An 18,555-nucleotide genomic window follows, 5' to 3' on the forward strand; every position below is an offset into this window, starting at 1 on the left:
CTCCTTGCCATCCATTTTGGATCACTTGTTGTTCCCTTGTCCCTGGGTTTGTTAACACCCACTTCCTTTCCCCAGCCTCCCCCTCTCCTAAGTTCCCCGGAAACCATCAGTCCCATTGTTTGCTCCTCCAGATTGTATATCCTGCCTATCTTATGTAGATAGACCTGCAGAGATAATAAAATGCACAAAAAACCAAAACAAAGCAACAAAAGAAAACAAAAAGCAGCGACACCCCCCAACACACACACACACACACACACACACACACACACACACACACACACAAAAGCCTGTAAGTAGTTCCAGGTCTGTTTGTTGACCTTTAGGAGTGTTTTGGGGTTGAATCTGATGGGGTAACCCACCCTGACCCCAAAGTCTGTTTTTGGTATTCCCTGGGGATTTCGTTACTCTGTTCCCCTCGCTGTTCTGTGGCACACCCTTAGTGTTTTGCTTTGGTGTGGTAGGGTCAGATCGGGCACAATTCCCACACTGTGTCTCCAGTGTTGTCTCCATAGCACTATGGGTTAGTGAGGGATATTGTGTCTAGTGCTGGGGCCGGCCCTGAGATCCTCTCTGTGCATTGGCTGCTCTGAGCATGAATATCGTCCTTGGGGCTTGGTGGGCCAGGATGTGCTCCACTCTCTCTCCCTCCCCCTTCCTTTGCTCCTGCGTGCTCTGACCAGACTTGTCCCTCTCCCTGAGCTGTAGCTTCAGTGCTGTCCTCTGAAGAGAATTCTTCTGCAGGGATGGGGGGCTGTTCTTGTAGTTGGGATTGGGGCCGACTCCTACCTCATTTTTCCTTCACCTATTCTATGTCATCAAATCACTGTCCTTTCATGTTCCTCTTCATTCATGAAAACAAAAAGACATCACATGGAGCGAGTTCAGGTGAGTAAGGTTCATTGGGCAAGAGAGACATTCTGGTTTTTGTCCAAAACTGGCACACTTAGCTGCGTGAGCAGGTGCGTTGTCGTGGTGGCAATACCAGACCCCCATCTGCCACAAATCAGGTTTTTTTTGTCATACACACTGTTATACAATCGTTTCAGAATCTCTAAATAGAATGAGAATGAGTCTTACTGCATGAGAACAAGGCGGTAAGCCCAAACCACACTCATTGCTATCGTGTTGATTAACAGTCTGACCTGGTGGAACAAACTCCAAATACTCTATGAGTTGACCCAAACAGAAGGAGGTATGTAATCAATCACATTTCACCCTTTTTCAAATGATAAAATCACATGTATGCTTGAGTTTTTGCCACAACACTGTCCTTGTAAGCTGTGTTTAACATCACAACAGTTTCTGCGGCATTTTCCCCAAGCAGGATGCAAAATTTCACAGCCGCACACTATTCTCTTAAATCAGCCATCACCAAAAATGAGGTTCCAGCAAAACTGCTTTCGTGGAACAGGGAACCTTCCCAGGCGTTGCCACTGGGTGCACTAACTCAGAGCTGGTTGCTTGATCTTCGCCGAGTGGGAAAAATGCATACCACAAAAGCGCAATTCTGTTTTTTGGGGGGGTACTCTTTCATATAGTCATAGCTACTGAATGCAAGAGTCCTCATCCAATTAAATAGCAGAGGTCTAGGATGATGGTAAAGAGAACTCTAAACTGCGACTTGAGAAACTATGGCTAAAATTTAAGCTAGCTATTTCCATAATTAATTAAAATCAAAATTTGAGTGATGTTACTAGAGACTAATTCTGCATCACAAACATCACAGCCACCTTCACTTGCTGCACAGGCAGCTTTTAAATTGTTTAAAGGGATTCAAGAATTTTCTTGCAGTAATTAATTTGTTTAAAGGGATTCAAGAACTTTCTTGCACTAAAAACTTATTCAGAGCTCTTGGGTCGATACTGACTCACAGCTTCAGCAGTTCAAATCTGCCAGCCTCTCCGCATGAGAACGAGGCTTTCTTCTCCCATACAGACTTATCGCCTCAGAAACCCTAAGGGGCAGTTATGAGTCTTGCGGTACACCCAAACTAAATTCACTGCCATCGTGTTAGTGCTGGCTCATGGCCATCATACAGGATAGAGTAGAACAGCCCTGGTGAATTCCCGAGCCTGTGACTCTTTACACAAGTAGAATATCCTGTGTTTCTCCGGCGGAGCAACTGGTGGTTTTGAACTTTGTACCTTTTGGATAGCAGTCCAACGCATAACCACTATGCTACCAGGGCTCCTCTTTGACTAAAGCTAGGTTGAATAAGAATTGTGTGCACCTGTTCTGTCTTACCTGACAAATTACACCTAAAGACACACTTAGGAACAATCTCATTCGAACCCGGGAATTGCCTGTAGTTGGAAAAAAGACTGGCCCCAAAGCATAAAGCATTTTTTATCTGACCCTCGAGCGAAAGATGGCAGCTTCCTGATTTGTACTGTCATGTGATGGTTTATAAGCCTGTGGTTTGAAACTAAAGATACCATCTTTAAGAATGGTTACTGTGAAGGATAGGAGCTTCTGTTGGCACAGGTTAGGCACTCTCGTACGATTGAAGGCTGGCAGTTCAAGTCCACCTAGAGGCACCTGGAAAGGATCACTTGGCAACTGCTTCTGCAAGCTCACGGCCTTGAAACCCAGTGGAGCTGCTCTCGCTGTGCACGCTGCTGTTCTCGGCAGTCAGTGGACTCAACAGCAGCTGGTGCGGTTTTGGCTTTATTATCTTATTTATTTATTTGGTTTTGCTTTTAATTATAAAGGATTACTATTTGAGAGGTGTTCTTTTTAGAGGTTTACTTTTCATATTCATTGTTGGAACATAAGACGACCCACGCTGTCAATAAAAATGTTCTCATTAAAATAATTTTGTTGTACCAGCCTAAAACCTTCTGAAATTAAGAGAATAAAAACACCAGTGGATTTGCAGTTTATTTGCTAAAGAGGCCTGACCCTACTAATTCATGCCTTACAAATGTGTTGTTCTGATTATATCCCCATGCCTTATGGCAAATAGGTCTCAGGGAAGCCTGCTTCCATTGTATAGCTACAGTAAACAAGCAGTGTGCATGTGTTGTTTAGTACACAGGGCCTCAAAGTAAATAGAAAAACAGAAACTAGAGTCCAGACCTCGCATTCTGATCTCAGTATTTCTGCTATAATACTACACTACCTCTACTGTCTCCCAGTATAAATAGAATCAGTGTGGAGTCAAGAGCATGGCAGGGAAATTCACAGAGTGGTTTCCATAGTTATTGGAACAGTTAGTAAAGATATAGTCCATTTTAATGCCAAGAAAACAGAATTCTTATTCTGTACAGTTAGAATGGCCGCTAGATGGAGACAGTGGACTACTTTTCAGATTGGTACTCTAGCTTTCCCAAGTTTGAGAATTTACTAAAGAAAACTTTAAGTATCATTACCTAGTGAACAAGACCTTAAAATCGTGCGCCCGCACACCAATGGAATTATTGGGGGGAAAAGATGAATCATCACTGTAGCTAATGTGAACATAGTATTTATTCCTTTTGAGGCTATAACAAATAATTAGTTGGGTTATTCGGTAAATCTATAACAAGATCAAATACTAGATCTCACATGCATTTTTCTAAATAGGATTTCTTTTGCTGGTCGATAGAGAAAGTGGCTTCATGCATCTGCATTAACACAAGGCCTTGAGTCAGATTCCTTGTGGACGATAGAAATTTCAGCTAGGTGTAAGTGATGTGAATCCAGCAGCCGCTCTGTGGGAGGAACGTGTGGCAGGCCACCTCCAGAAAGATGTGCAGCCGTGGAAGCCCTGTGGGGCGACACTACATGGTGCAGTAGGGTTGTTCGAAAATGACCGGGTCATTTGTCAGTTCACTTGTTTCACAATGTCATTGCTACTGTTCGCTGCCACCATTCAGTTCCCGCTCCTAAAGGCCCTGTGAACAACAGAATGAAGGGCTGCGTTTGCTCCACACGCAATTGTTTTCATGATGGGGCTCATTGTGGTATCAAATGTCGATCCATCACATTGGTGATCGATCCATCTTTTTCACCTACTCTCCACTTAACTGAGCCTTATGTCCTTCTCCAGGGACTGGACTCTCGTTGAAATGTCCAAAGTATGAGAGAGGAAGTCTTTTCATCCTGTCTTCCCAGGAGTAAACAGGCTCAGCTTCTTCCAGGACAGATGTGTTCCTTCTGCAGGCCTTGGTACAGCCAGTCTTCTCCTCCAGCACCACCATCCAAACGCATCTGTTCTTCTCTAGTCTTCTTCATGCATTGCCCAGTTGCCACATATTTGGTGGTTAAAAATGCCCTGGCCACACGGAATTCAGGACAGATAAAACCCTCAGAACAGTACTGGGAGTAGTGATATCATAGGGGGATGGTGGGGGCGGTGGGTGGGGGCAGAAAGGGGAGAAAGGGGGAACCCATCACATGGTTGGATTTACATATAGCCCGCCCCCCAGGGGGACGAATAACAGAAAGGTGGGTGAAGGGAGACAACAGATAGTGTAAGACATGAAATAACAACCATAATACATATTTGATCACGGATTCACGAGGGTGAGAGAGGGAGGGGGTGGAAGGGGAGCTGACACCAAAAGGTCAAGTAGAAAGAAAATGTTTTGGAAGTGTTGATGGCAACATAGGTACAAATGTACTTAATACAATTAAATGATGGATTTCCATAAGATTTGTATGAGCCCCCCAATAAAATGATTAATGAAAAAAATGTTTAAATGCCATGACTTGGGTCAGACCCACCTTAGTCGTCCAAGTGGCACCTTTGCTCTTTAACACTTTAAAGAGGTCTTTCGCAGCAGATTTGCCCAGTGCAGCACATACTTGATTTGGCAGTTACTTCCAGGAGAGCTAATTGTGAATCTAACTAAAATGAAATCATTGAGGGCTTCCATCTTTTCTCCATTTGTCATGATGTTTATTGGTCCAGTTGTGAGGATGTTTGTTTCCTTTAAGTTGTAGACTGTAATCTTTGATCTTTATCAGCAAGCAAGTTGGTATCAATTACATATCTTGAGGTGTTAATGAGGCTTCCTCCAATTCTGATCCTGTGTTCTTCAACATACAAATTAAGTAAGTATGGTGAAAGAATTCAAGCCTAATGTACACCTTTCTTGATTGCAAATCATTCAGTAACCCTTTCGTTCTGTGTGAACGCTGTCTCTTAGTCTAGGTACAGGTTCTACATAAGCACGATTTGCTCTTTTTGTTAAGTTTGAGGCAGTTTTGACCCACAGTGACCTTCTGCACAACACTGCCTGGTCCTGTGCCATCCTCACAATTGTTCCAGGACTTGAGCCCATTGGCACAATTTAGTGGTCTGGAATGCCCATTCTTTACATTGTTATACATCATTTGTTATGATGCACCCAGTTGAATGACTTGGCACAGTCAGTAAAGCTCAAGTTAAATATCTTTCTGGTGTTCTTTCCTTTCCAACGAGATCCATCCACAATGACAGCCCCCATTCCACATTCTCTTCCGAATCCAGCTTCTTTCTGCCACACTCTAATGATTCACTGTTCTTTGATTATCTTAAGCAAAATTTTACTTGTGAGTGATAGCACCAATATTGTTAATTCTGGCACACTCTAATGATTCACTGTTCTTTGATTATCTTAAGCAAAATTTTACTTGTGAGTGATAGCACCAATATTGTTAATTTTCACACGCTTGGTTAAGGGTCCAGTGACAGCGTTGTTACCAAGGACAGCAGCCAACATTTCTTCCATTTACCAGGCTTACTCTGCCCATCTTCCCACCTGATTAAGTGACGTCAGCTCGCCAAAGCTGGCGCCTGGCCCATTGGAATTATCCGCACTAACCCGAAAGATGCGCAAGAACCCTCCAGTCTAAGAGTTACAGACTTCCCAAAGAATTAAAAACCCGAAAAAGATCCTGTATAAGCATTGGCTACTAGTTGTTTTGAGGGAGATGTGGTTTTCATCTCTGGTAAATATTTATAGCCCCCAAAATCCTACACAGGGTTCCTATGGGTAGAAGTCCCCTCCGTGGCGCTGGGTGAGGGTTTGGTGCAGCGAAGTTGGTTCAATTGTAAATGACCTATTGTAATAGTAGATGTTAACAGTAAGGGGAAATGAATGGAAGTACAGCAGTAAAGGGAACAGAATTCTCTGTACAATCTTTGCAACTTTTCTGTAAATCTAAAGCTATTTGAAAATTAAAAGTTCATTTAGTAATTAGCCTAAGGTTTGAAATCTGAAGAGGTCGGAAAATGATCGCGCTCAGAATAAAAATGAGGACCGGGTGTGGTTGTTAGAGGTCTGGGGAGCACTGTACTTGCTTCCAAAATCTGGCACTCTTGGGGGACAGTGCCTGTTTTCCCAATATCTGATTTTCGGAGGTGCTCAACCGCTGGATGGACTAGCAGTGGGTGTGGAAACAAATGTGAAAGTCGATCTGGTTTAAGAAGTTGAGTGAAATTGTTAGTGTTGTTGTTTAGTTGTCATTGAGACAATTCCCAATCCTGGTGGCAGTTCTAGTTATCTAGTGCTGCTGAAACAGAACTATCACCATGAAGGACTTTGACAGTTGTTAAGTCCAAGTTCAGCGCACTAGCTCTAGGGTAAGTCTTTTAGCTCTGGGGAAGGTCCTTGTCTCCTTTCATCATCTGTTGGCTCTGGAGGAGTTTCCATTCTCCTTAGCTTCTACTTCTTGATTCCTTAGCCATCTCCAGAGTCTCAGTATCTGTTTTAGCCCATCTCCGCCTACATCTTTCTTTATTCCCCAAAGAGATTGATTCAAGAAACGGTCTGCACTGATCACACCTCATTAGTATAACAAATACAAACGCACTCCCAAGTGAGATGGTAACCACATAAAGGTTAGGCTTTACAACACGGATTTTGAGAGACAATTCATTCCAACACAGTGACATTCATATATATATGTATATATATATATATCAGCAAGAAATATTCCCAGACATATTCTATCTTCATGATTACTACTGCATTTGAGCCTATAATTGCAACTACATGTCAATCTGTCTCGGTGAGGGGGTCCCCCATTTTCATTGGCGGTCTTCTCTACCAAACAAGATGCCCTTTTATAGAACTGTGTTATATGCCACAAGAGAATAAATTCAAATTAGGAGACTATTTTTAAGCATGTCTTAAAACCTCGCAGCCCTGAATAGCAAGCAGTTAGGGTATATAAAGGCAAAAACCCTATCCTACTTTTCAAACTGCAAAGTACAAGACTCCAGCTGCCTTCCGTGTTTCCACTCGGGTTCACCTAGATGATTGCAAAAGCTGAAAGAAGTATTAGTCTCCACAGTAACATCCTGGATCAGGGTGGGGCACATCCATAGCCACTAGGAATGAGATTTACAATAACATCTTGGAACAGGGTGGCGGTAGAGAGTTATCTGAAGGCTACAAACTTAGGCTGGAAATTTCTAGGACAGCTTGACATAGCAAGCTATCAAGAGGCCAGTGGGCTATAGAGGCCAGAATATTGGGGTAGGCTCGAACAATTGATCTTCTCTGATAACTGGCTCAAAAGAGTTACAGTCTCAGAAACCCATAGGGTCAGTTCTGTCCTGCCCTAGAAGGTCACTGAGTCAACATGGACTCGATAGCAGTGAGTTTGAATGTGGTGAGTGTGTGTCCAGAAATGGCATTGCTGCTAAATAAGAAAACTGCTTATTTCATTTGTGTACTTAGAAGTTATGCTTATCCACAGAAATGATCAAGAAAAATAACATCCAACATTACATTTTATCGCAGTTATTTTGAGAATGCAAGTAAAAATGACACATTTTGAATATTAACCTAGTGGCTATTTTGCCTCAAAAAGAAAGAAACGCTGCGTTATTCATAAGCCATTTGCACAGACAGAAACAGTTTGCATGAGAAAAGTAACATTCCCAATTTTAGAGTAAATAAGCTAATTACTGAATGAATATTATACCCACATTATAGTCAAATAATTATATGTAAAATTTGCATTCCCAGAGAGGAAAAAAAGTTAAATAGTCTAGGATGGTCCACTTAAGTATTGCAGCAATTTCATGAAGGGGTGAGGAAGACAGTGAGGTTTTTGAAAAGAAAAAAAATTGCTTGGACATTTTGTTTAGTCATGGTACTGGTTTTAGTTTTCAAATGATAGTAAAATTGAGCATGGATTTTTACTTTTTTATTAAAGGGGAATATTTTTAAAGGTTGGGAATCTTTAACATTTTAAGATTTATAAATCCATAGCTACAGAACGTTTTCCAATTGCATGCTTAGGTGACGTGGTTTCCCGCCTTCTGCCCAGAGCTTCTTTGTGACTGATGTTCATGCTGATGCTGAGGGTGACTGCTCACCTTTATTGAAACTCGCTCGGCACTGGTCTCCTCACCTGATGTGTGTCAGCTCATTTACTCTCACAACAGACATGCAATAGGAGGTTTTCGTATCCCTGGTTATTGTAAGAACTCTGGCCTCAAGTTGATGTCAAATCCCAGCTGTGTTTAGGACACTGATACTCTAAGTACTTTTGCTAAAGACTAATGGATGCTTTAGCAAAGCTGCTTAAACTTTTTTCCACTCTCGACCCCTCTCACCAAGAATTTGAAACCGTCGTGCGCTGCCAGGAACACCTTGGATTCATATGCCTTTCATTTTGACTTCATTTTTGGTTGTTGCCCATTCCGAAGCCTTTTACTGCTGACAAGTTCTTCAAGACCCCCTCCCCCATGTTCAGTTACAAGGGCCCTGAACCTGAGTTTAAGAAGCTGTGCTGTAGAGAATTTTAAATGTGTCCTCGGTACGGTGTGGTTAAAAAGTGTGCACTATCTGCTGTGTCTGTCCTTTCCAGGCTTGCAATTTTGTGCGGCTATGTATCCGAGTTTGAGGGTCTACAAAACAAAGTCAACTACGGCCATCGCTTTAAGGTATATTTTGATGTTGAAATGCCGTATTATAGCTATATGCTTCATTAACAGATGTAAGTCTTAATTATTCAATACATTGAACTATAGGGATTCGACTTTTCCATTTAAACAATGAAAAAATAAAATTCAGCCTTTGACAAAAAGAATCAATTTGGACCCTTAAAGATGAACTTTTTCTAGCCTGAAGGAAGCCCCGTAGTAGATGAGTTTCAATTTTCAAAGCTAGAGAATTAGAACTTCAGTCTTCTGGTCATGAACTCACCAACACCATAAATGATAAACACGAGTGTGAGTCACTAGTGAACACTCTCTGCTTAACGACTTGGTGCGGGAAAGTAGGAGCCAAGCTAACAATTAATCTACCGTGAGAGATGAATGGACTAAGCAATCCACATGCACATCATTTATAATCTGTCTCTATTTAGAACAGCTAAAAAAGACCCTCTCAGTGTCACTAACTCTCTGAAAGGCAAACAATTCTTCCTCGCTTTCCAAATTCCTTTGACCATCTTGACAATGCCAGGGGATTGGATTCCTCTCCCCTTGATCTTCCTCCTGCATCACATCCTATTGCACGTCACCTGGTAGCTGTAAGTGCACCTCTGAATTACTGAGCTAGGTTAATTGTAGGTAGACACATTTTGACTTGCATGTTTCCTATTGTTAGAGTGACATTTTGACTTTAAATTATATATAACCGTATTAAGTCGTAGCTCTAGCTCTGGCTGCATGCAGTCCTTTTTGATAATTGAATGATTGATATGAATTAATTTTAACGTGGTAGAGATTAAAGGAGGAAAGGAGACAACATCGGAAAGCCCACTGAGAGCTTATGGGGTTTGGGTGTGTACATTCAGCAACATCTGGAACTTGGAAGATGTCATTTCCTTTGGACATTTTTTTCCAGGAACATCTTGAAAAAGCAATCCAATTACTACCTGAAGAACCTCATTTGTATTACCTCAAAGGAAGATACTGCTATACTGTAAGCTGAATGCCTTTATCAACCTTACGTGAACATACTGTGATGATGTGACACATTTAAAGTGATATTGAGTTTCTGAGCCAGATGGCTACTTCCACTCAGTGTGTCTTGTTTCCTAGCAGCTGTGCTGTAAATAAAATCAATCCCATGAACCTAAATATCTAGTTAGGCCATACCCAGCCACCTCCAAGTGAAAATGCAGAGTGCAAAGACAAAATATTAATAGCAATTAGAGGAAAACAATACCTATGCAGTAACAAAAATGAGACTGCAAGCTGATCTCTCCCTGGCAACAACAGAAGCCTTGAGGAATTCTGTCTTCCCAGTACTGGGGAAAGTAGTTGTAAGAATATAGAATTTTATATCTAGCGAAATGATCTTTTAAAAGTGTGATCAAGATGGAATAGACAGTTGACAGACTCTCAGTAAAGGAACTATCACGAGGAGGGGCAGTTCAGAGAAAAAATGATCCCAAAGGAAATAATAAGATAGAAGAAAGGATTAGCTGAAACGGGGCACTGGCTGCCATCAAGGCAGACTCAGAGCAACCCCCTGTGGGTGTCTGAGTCTAACTGTTCACAGGAGTAGAAAGCCCAGTCTTTCTCCTGCGGAGCTGCTGGTAGTTTTGAACTGCCGATCATGGGAATCACAGCCCAACTTGTAACCATTACACCAGCAGGGCTCCTCAGGGGTACATCAATGCAAGTCCAACTATAACTTTAAAGTTTCTGATTAGTAATATTTTGATTATTACTATGTTTAATAAAACAAGTATAATTCCACACAACTGGCAATTTTAATTCCTTTAGCTATGAGAAAGTATGTAATTGAGCAAGGATAATCACCTTAATATATAGCCAAGTTACATAGGCTGAGGATGTTTAAATTCATTCTGTAATTTTCACACCTTCAGAAGGAAGTTTATTTTCACATTTCTTTTTACAGTCACATAAAACAGCTCTTCCAGGCATATAGCAGTCCAGTATTTGTTCTACGTGATAAGGACAGGCATCTTTTTCAAAAGAAAAGGCTCACCCCATGGTTACATGAAGAGTGTTTTGCCCTTTGAGAAAATGTATCCATATCACCTCTTGAGAAGCCACAGCAAACAGCCACCGTCATTTTCTGAGCTGACCTCTGCCTTAAGTTGAACTGACCCAGCAGGTCCCTTTGGAAGCCGTTCTTCTGATTGGACCTTTTTTTTAAAGACACCCTAAGAACACTGAAATAGACATGCAACTGAGCTAACTTGTCTGCAGCCATCCGCTGATCAGAGACACATGTTTAAACTCGTGTTCTTTGTAATAAACCATTGCTTATATGAAGTGGAGCTCTAATAACAATACTTTTCAACTTGCTCTCCTGTACATTTGAGGGGGCTTCAAAAGTTCATAGAAATATGGAAGTAAAAGATAGTGGCATTTTCACATGAGCATTTTGAAGCTCTTTCATACAGTTTTAAATATATATATATACATATATTTCAGTCAAATATCACCAAGCTTTTAAGGATTATGTTGCTTTTTATTTTCAGGTCTCAAAACTGAACTGGATTGAGAAAAAAATGGCTATTACTCTGTTTGGAAGAGTACCAACATCAACCATTGGAGAAGCTTTATACAATTTCCTTAAGGTATACTTTGCGTATCTCTATTCAAATATCGAAATGGCTACGCAACTGCACCAGCCCTTGATACCCTTGTTGCCAGGAAGTCTTCCTCTTCTCCACGTCGATCTCTGACGGAAGCCCCAGTTTATATTCTAGTCCTGGTGTGTTCGGTTGTAAGCCTTTTGTAATGTGAGTAATGCCTTAAATGGAAACCACTAGGAGCACCTAGTTATGATGCTGTATGTCCCGTACATAAGAATCTGCTTTACAACTACTAAGCCAGGGGTCTAAATGAAGGTTTTAGTTATCACAACCCCCACTACCAATCTCTAGGAACAGCCTTCCAAGACATGCGCGTGTGTATAAAAGCCGTGCCCTGGTTAGTAGACTTGGTGCCAAATGCTCCTGGTTAACTTACTGTATTGCTGTTGTCTGAGACCGGGTCAGGCCTGCTTCATCGTGACACAGCGACCCCATGTATAACAGAACGAAACCTTCCCCAGTTCGGTGCCATCTTCATGCTTGAGTTCATGACTGTGCATTTCACTGTGTATTTTGAGTGCCTTACAGCCCACGGGGCTCTTTCCCCAGCAGTGTATAAGGGCAGTACTTTGTTGTGATCCACAGGGTCCTCACGGCTAACTTGTAGAAGTAGATGCCAAGCCTTTTTTCATAGCCCATGTGAGTTTTGGAGCTCCACTGGATGCCGTCTGCCACAGGGCATCTTGACGGCATATGAATGATCGTTGGCATAACTTCCAACATTACAGTAACACATAAACCACCAGAGTGCAACAAACAGCAAATGGATGGAAGTTTATCATCTAAACCAAATCCAAAACACTGCTGTCAAGTCAATTCCAACTCATAGCAACCCGACAAGACTGGGTAGAACTGCCCTCACTGTGTCCCAGACGGAGAATCCCTATAGCTACAGATGGCCCAGCTTTCTCCCATGGGCCGGTTGGTGGATTCCATCTGCCAACTCAAGTCAGTTTCCTCTTACCCAAAAGGAAAAGTTATTTGACAAGTTGGAGACAAGTTGGAGACTGTTTTTTTTAAATTCTTGGTACATGAGGTCAACCAGTATTTTCATTATTGTCTAAAAATACAGAATTGCTATAACAAGGTATGCACATGCCTTGGTATTAGTATGACAATTTTATATTTTAGGAATTAAATTATAGTCTTCTTTTTTGCAAAAGACTACGTCTTTTATAATCGGTGGTCATTGGACTTTGAGGTTGCCTAATGGATGGTCCCGAAGAATGGTTCTCAACCTATGAGTCGCAACCCCTTTGGGGGTGGAACGTCCCTTTCACAGGGGTCACCCATAACAGTAGCAAAATTAAAGTTATGAAGTAGCAACGAAAATAATTTTATGGTTGGGGGGGTCACAACATGAGGAACAGTATTAAAGTGTTGCAACATCAGGAAGGTTGAGAACCACTGGTCTCAGGTCTATCATATATTTACTATTTTAATGCTCTTCTGTTTTTTTGATAACACAACTTAGTCTGCCAGGCCTGGTTCTGAATTTGTGAATTGGTGTTATTGAAAGTTTTGCCCTGTCCCCAACACTCACAGTTCATGTAAATAGTGCCCAGTCACTTAAGCTTTTAATCTGTACAGACCAATAATTCATGTATTGCTGTCTGAAAAGTCAGCTTATACATAGATAATTTATTTCTCTCAACAATGTCTTAAAATCTATACCAATGGCTATATTGATGATACTATTAATAAGATCACCTTTTGCTCTATGAGGATAATTTATAATGTTCACTATTATAGAATGATAATTCTAACATGAGCAAGAGACATATAAACCTTAAATATATGAATGGGTTTGGGCTTCCATTTCATCATAACCCTAACCTAACAACAATTTGTTTTTATAATATGGCCCAACTCGGGATTTGCGCACACAAAGAAATTACTGAAGACATGGTGCTGTAGCTAAGTGCTTTGGTGCAGAAATCAAATGGTGCATGGCTATCGGCAAAAATATTGTTTGAGGTCTTAAAGTCTTGTCTTCCAACAAGCAGCCAATCTAAGTGAGGTATTAACTAAGTCTGTGTGGAAGAACCACACCAACCTGTGTGATCCAAGGATTGTGAATAATGAAATCCAAATCTGGAGGGAACAGTATTAGAGTTTAAATTCTGAATCTCCAGTTTACAGAAGGTTATGGATGGCAGTGGAAGCTAAAAATCCATTTGCAGGGTCCCCACATGGATTAAGCCTCTATTGAACCCCTCTGATCATAGCCCAGCGATGTGAATAACCTTGCTATCAGACAGAGGACATTGTAAAGTAAATGATGGATGCTAGAGTTAACAACTTATCATTGAATCTCCTTTTTGATCCCCACCCACCCCCATAAAAAGAAGAAAAGAAAAGAAAGAAAGAAAGAAAGAAAGAACAGATCAAAAGTGGATGTCAGAAGAGATTCAGAAACTTTACACTTAATAAAAAAGTCTCAAAAACCCTCTGTCATGGAATTGATTACAACTCTTAGCAAGGAACTGCCCCTGTGAGTTTCTGAGACTGTAACTCTTTATGGGAGTAGAAAACCCGCTCTTTTTCCGAAGACCGCTTTAGAGTATTGAAAAACAAAGATGTTACTTTGAGGACAAAGGTGCGCCTGACCCAAGCCGTGGCATTTTCCATTGCCTCACGTGAAAGTAGGATATTGAAGAAGAAGGATATGCAGTAAGTTGACCATCCAAAGAAGAATGGATCCATTTGATTGATGACACTGGCTAATAATATTGAAAGTACCACGGACTGTGAAAAGAGCAAACAAATTGTCTTAGAGACAAGGATGGCATGTCTTTGGTTCAAGTACTTTGGACATACTGTTCGGAGCAAACAGTCCTTGGAGAGGGACGTCATGCTTGGCAAAGGAGAGGGGCATTGAAAAAGAGGACGACCTTTGACAACATGGATTGACATAGTGGGTGCAACAATGGGCTCAAACTTAAGAACAATTGTGTGGATTGCACCTTTCTGAACAGCGGTGTGTTGTGCTTGGCGTAGGGTTGCTATTGATCGAAACCAAGTTGATGGCACCTAGCGACAACATGCTAATGAAACTCTCAAAAGCAATATGTGTTTGTGGCACATATGACGACGTTGTACTATTTCTACCTAGTCTATTTCCTGTTGGGTTAATCTCTTCACCTTGCTCTGGGGCCTGTGGTTATGAAAATGTCTTCTTTCCCCAACTACCCATATGGGCTTTTAACCTTATAGAGAAAATCAGACTGTACACTATACTGTACAAATCTTGCTGATATTTTTATTGTAGTCTTAAATTGACTTCTTTAGAGCAGATTGGAAACTTAGCGATTATATTTCCTAATGTGGACAATAAGTTTCACCTCACTGTTCATCTCTGAGCAACTGCCAGTGGCTGCCTGAGTGGTTTGTGGAAACATAAGTGTTCTGAATGCAAGCAGAGCCCAACAGAAGAGAGTACAGGGCATAAAGTCACATGTTTCTGATTTAAAGGCGTCTTTGTCTGATTTTAAAGAAGGAAATCAAGATTTGAGGGACTTGATATGTTTACGGTCGCACAATGATAAACCAAAGAGATGCAACTAACATACAAGTTAATTCCATGATTGTGATGGGAGTTGTGTGAGCCCCTAATAAAATGATTAGAAAATAAAATAAAAATAAAATAAAAGGTGTCTAGGGGCACCAATGAAACACACACACATACACAAAAGAAATGAGCTAGGTTATTGATGGGCATGAACTTGGGAGTAAAAGAAGTTAGTCGTCCACAAGAAGAACAGAAATCAAGGAGCAGGGGAAGGGTCAACTACTGTGGGGTTTGAAATGATAGTACTCTAAACTATTGAATACAAAATTGATTCTCTGAAATGTAAACCCACATCTAATTTATAATTGTTTTAAATTGTTACTAAAAAAAGAGAAACTTCTTGTTCCTCAAGCACTAATGGAAATTTTAAACCACTTCGAGTCTATTTGGCATTCAGTGCTTTTTGAGCATCAACTCCACACCATTGTCCCAGTAAGGATAATTTATCCAAGATAATAATTTTAAAAAATTCCTTCAAAAAAGAAAAACCAGATTAGTTCCATGACTGCATTATCCCTTCACCGTTTTTCAACCACTGAACATTAGTTCTTCCATTTTAAATTGGGAAACATAAGGACCATGCTACAAATTCCAGCTGAAAGGTCAGTCATTCAACTGACCCCAGGGTGCCTTGGGAGACAGGGCTGCCACTAGCGTCCCAAAGACCCCACAGCGTTGAAAACCCCATGGAGCAGTTCTTTTTTTAGAGCCATGATATTTTTTTAAATTTATTTTTAATCAATTTATTGGGGCTCATACAATTCATCACAATACATAGATCAATTGTATAAAACACATCTATACATTTGTTGCCCTCATTATTCCCAAAATTCGCTTGCCTCTTGTGTTCCCGGAATCAGCTCATTTTCCATTTTTCCCCCCTCCCCTTCCCTTCCTCCTCCCCTCTCCCCCATGCACCCTTAATAATTTATAAATTATTATTGTATCTTATATTACACTGTCCGCCGTCTCCCTTCACCCACCCTTCTGCTGCCCGTCCCCCAGAGAGTAGGTTATATGTAGCTCCCTGTGATCCATTCCCCCTTTCTTCATCCCCTTTCCCTCCTGGTATCGCCACTGTCACCCCTGGTCCTGAGAGGTTCATCTGTCCTAGATTCCCTGCGTTTCTGATTCCCATCTGTCCCGCTGTGCATCATCTGGTCTAACCAGGTCTGCAAGGCAATATTGGGGTCCTGGTAGTTGCGGGGAGGAAGCGTTTAAGAACCAGAGGAAGGTTGTGGGTTTCATTATTGCTATACTGTACCCTAAGTGACTCATCTCCCCACTACCCCTCTGGAAGGTTCTAATTTGCACACAGAGAATGGGCACGAGTTGAGATCGAATGACAGCATGTTTAACCAAAGTACCCTTTGTGCCTGAAACTCGTTTCCTCATAGTCTGAACGTGATAACTGAGGAATAGATTCCCAAGGCACTGCACAAAATGTCTTAAGGGACTTCGTGAACCAGGAATAGTACACGATGAAAATGAAAAGTAGCAGTAGGTATGAGAATGGGGAGGTAATAAGGGAAACAAACTCTGGAACCAAGCTACCTGGCCGACGCTCGCTCTGACACTTTCCAGCTGACTAAGCGTGTACATGTTGCTTAGACTCTCTCAAGGTCACCAACAATATGGGAATCATTGTAGTGCCTGTCTTATACTCTTTTTGTGAAGAACAAATAAGTTAGAGAGTGCTTAGCATGTAGTAAGTGCTCAAGAAAAGTAACAGAATTTTTGCTTCATTAAAATGTAAACACCCTGGCAAACCTTGGGGACCCTATCCCGTTGGCTCATGACCCCCATTCCATTGGAGAATGTGTTTCGTGCTAGAGCTGGAGGTATCGGGATTCACCTCCCCATAATGTCTACAATTACTGAGGGTGGACACCCTGGAAGAACTAGGAATTCAGGGAGGTTGGAGGGAAGAAAGAAAATCTCCCATGAGCCTCAAATTCCACGATCAGGGAGAGTGTGGGAGCCGGATTGCAGTCCCCTACTTCCCACTCCAACCTCCAAAGAAAGGCAAAGCGCTGAGAGGCAATGTCCAGAGCCATCCAGTTGAGTCCAATGATCTGCTTTCTGGTCCTACAGAGTAGTTTTACCACGTTTAAAATCTCAGCTAGTTGAGCTCATACCACTTCTGCCAGAAAAAGTATCCGTATTACTATTAAATAATAAATTTTTAAAAGTTGCTGAAAAATATGTGGAAATAATCGCATTTTAATTAGAAAAACGTATCTATTTTTTGGTTGTTTGTTTGCTTATTCTGGGGGAAGGTCGGGTGTCTTGCATGTTGATAATGGTAACTCTTGGGATGAGATTAAAGGTCTCGTGCCTGGTTTTAGAGTCAAACGGTGGAGGGTTGGGATCCGACCTTGTCTGATCTTCTTCGTTGGTTAAATTTTTTAGTTTCTCCACTTCTGAAATTACTTATCTGTGAGTGGGGATAGTACACCTAATTTGGTTGCTTTCTGTGAAGATTGCATGACAGGATATTCATTCTTATTTTTAAACATTTTATTTTGGCCCCTGGTCTAGCACATTAAGTGCCCTAATAGAAAAGGAATGTTAACGACTATTCATTTTCCTTTCCCAGTGGGTGAAATCTGGAGAAAATGAGCATCTCAGGATGTGGTTTGAGGCCAGCGGTCATTTCTGGTCCTCTGTGGGAACTTTTTCTAACTATACATGCTTCCCACTTTATCCAGAATTTGAGCACAGTTGCCTTGGACCATGTTTCTCATCCTCAGCTAAACATTAGAATCATCCAGGAAGCTTTAAAAGAAATCAGTCTAGACCACAGCCCGACTAATTAGTTAAGAATCTCTAGGAGTCTGACCCCAGGATTTGTATTTTGTTTCCTGATTGGGGTATAATTTACATACAGTAAGATATACCTATTTGAAGTATACAGTTCAGTGAGTGTGACAACGGACATGCCATGAAACTAGCAACATTTCAAGATAGAGTTCATTGTCATGGTCTCAGGGAGTTACCTTTAAACCCCTTTGCAGTCAGTTCCCCCAATGCCTGCTTTGGGCAACTGCAGACTGAGGTGCTTCCTGTCGCTATAGATTAGTTTTGCACAATTTAAAATTTGAGATAAATAAATTCATACACTTTATGCCTGAAGAATATCTGCGATACTTATTCATTAAAAATCCATCGCCCAAAAAATGTGGAAATAATTGCATTTTAATTAGAAAAAGAAAAGTTATCTATTGTTTTGTTTCCATATGCTTGGTGAGGTCAGCTCGCTTGCATGTTGGCAGTGGTTACCCTTGGAAATGAGATTAAAGTTGAGGATAAAGTGAAAAAGCAGAAACTTTCACCTTTTAAATTTGAAAAATTCCTCTTTTGTTAGTGTTTCATAGCGGAAGCTTTTGGGGGAGGGGGTAAAATCTTAGAAGAATTCCTGTTCTATTGGGCTCTGCATCCTTCTGGGTTGGGGGCCAGGGGAAGCTTTGCCACAGTAA

At 41.2% G+C, this 18,555-nt stretch overlaps 1 protein-coding gene across 2 annotated transcripts in view; it reads left to right on the forward strand.

Moving 5' to 3' along the window:
• RMDN2 (regulator of microtubule dynamics 2) overlaps positions 1–18,555 on the forward strand; it is an 80,541-nt gene that overhangs the window by 53,963 nt on the left and 8,023 nt on the right. For both annotated transcript variants that reach the window (XM_045287054.1, XM_045287055.1), the window contains exons 7-9: positions 8,794–8,869; positions 9,777–9,854; positions 11,389–11,487. In XM_045287054.1, the coding sequence (XP_045142989.1) occupies positions 8,794–8,869; positions 9,777–9,854; positions 11,389–11,487 (253 nt within the window). The remainder of the gene's footprint in view (positions 1–8,793; positions 8,870–9,776; positions 9,855–11,388; positions 11,488–18,555) is intronic.

This window comes from Echinops telfairi, unplaced genomic scaffold (genome assembly GCF_000313985.2).
Source record: "Echinops telfairi isolate 266 unplaced genomic scaffold, ASM31398v2 ScPeMD7_10;HRSCAF=50, whole genome shotgun sequence".
Classification (NCBI taxonomy): Eukaryota; Metazoa; Chordata; class Mammalia; order Afrosoricida; family Tenrecidae; genus Echinops; species Echinops telfairi.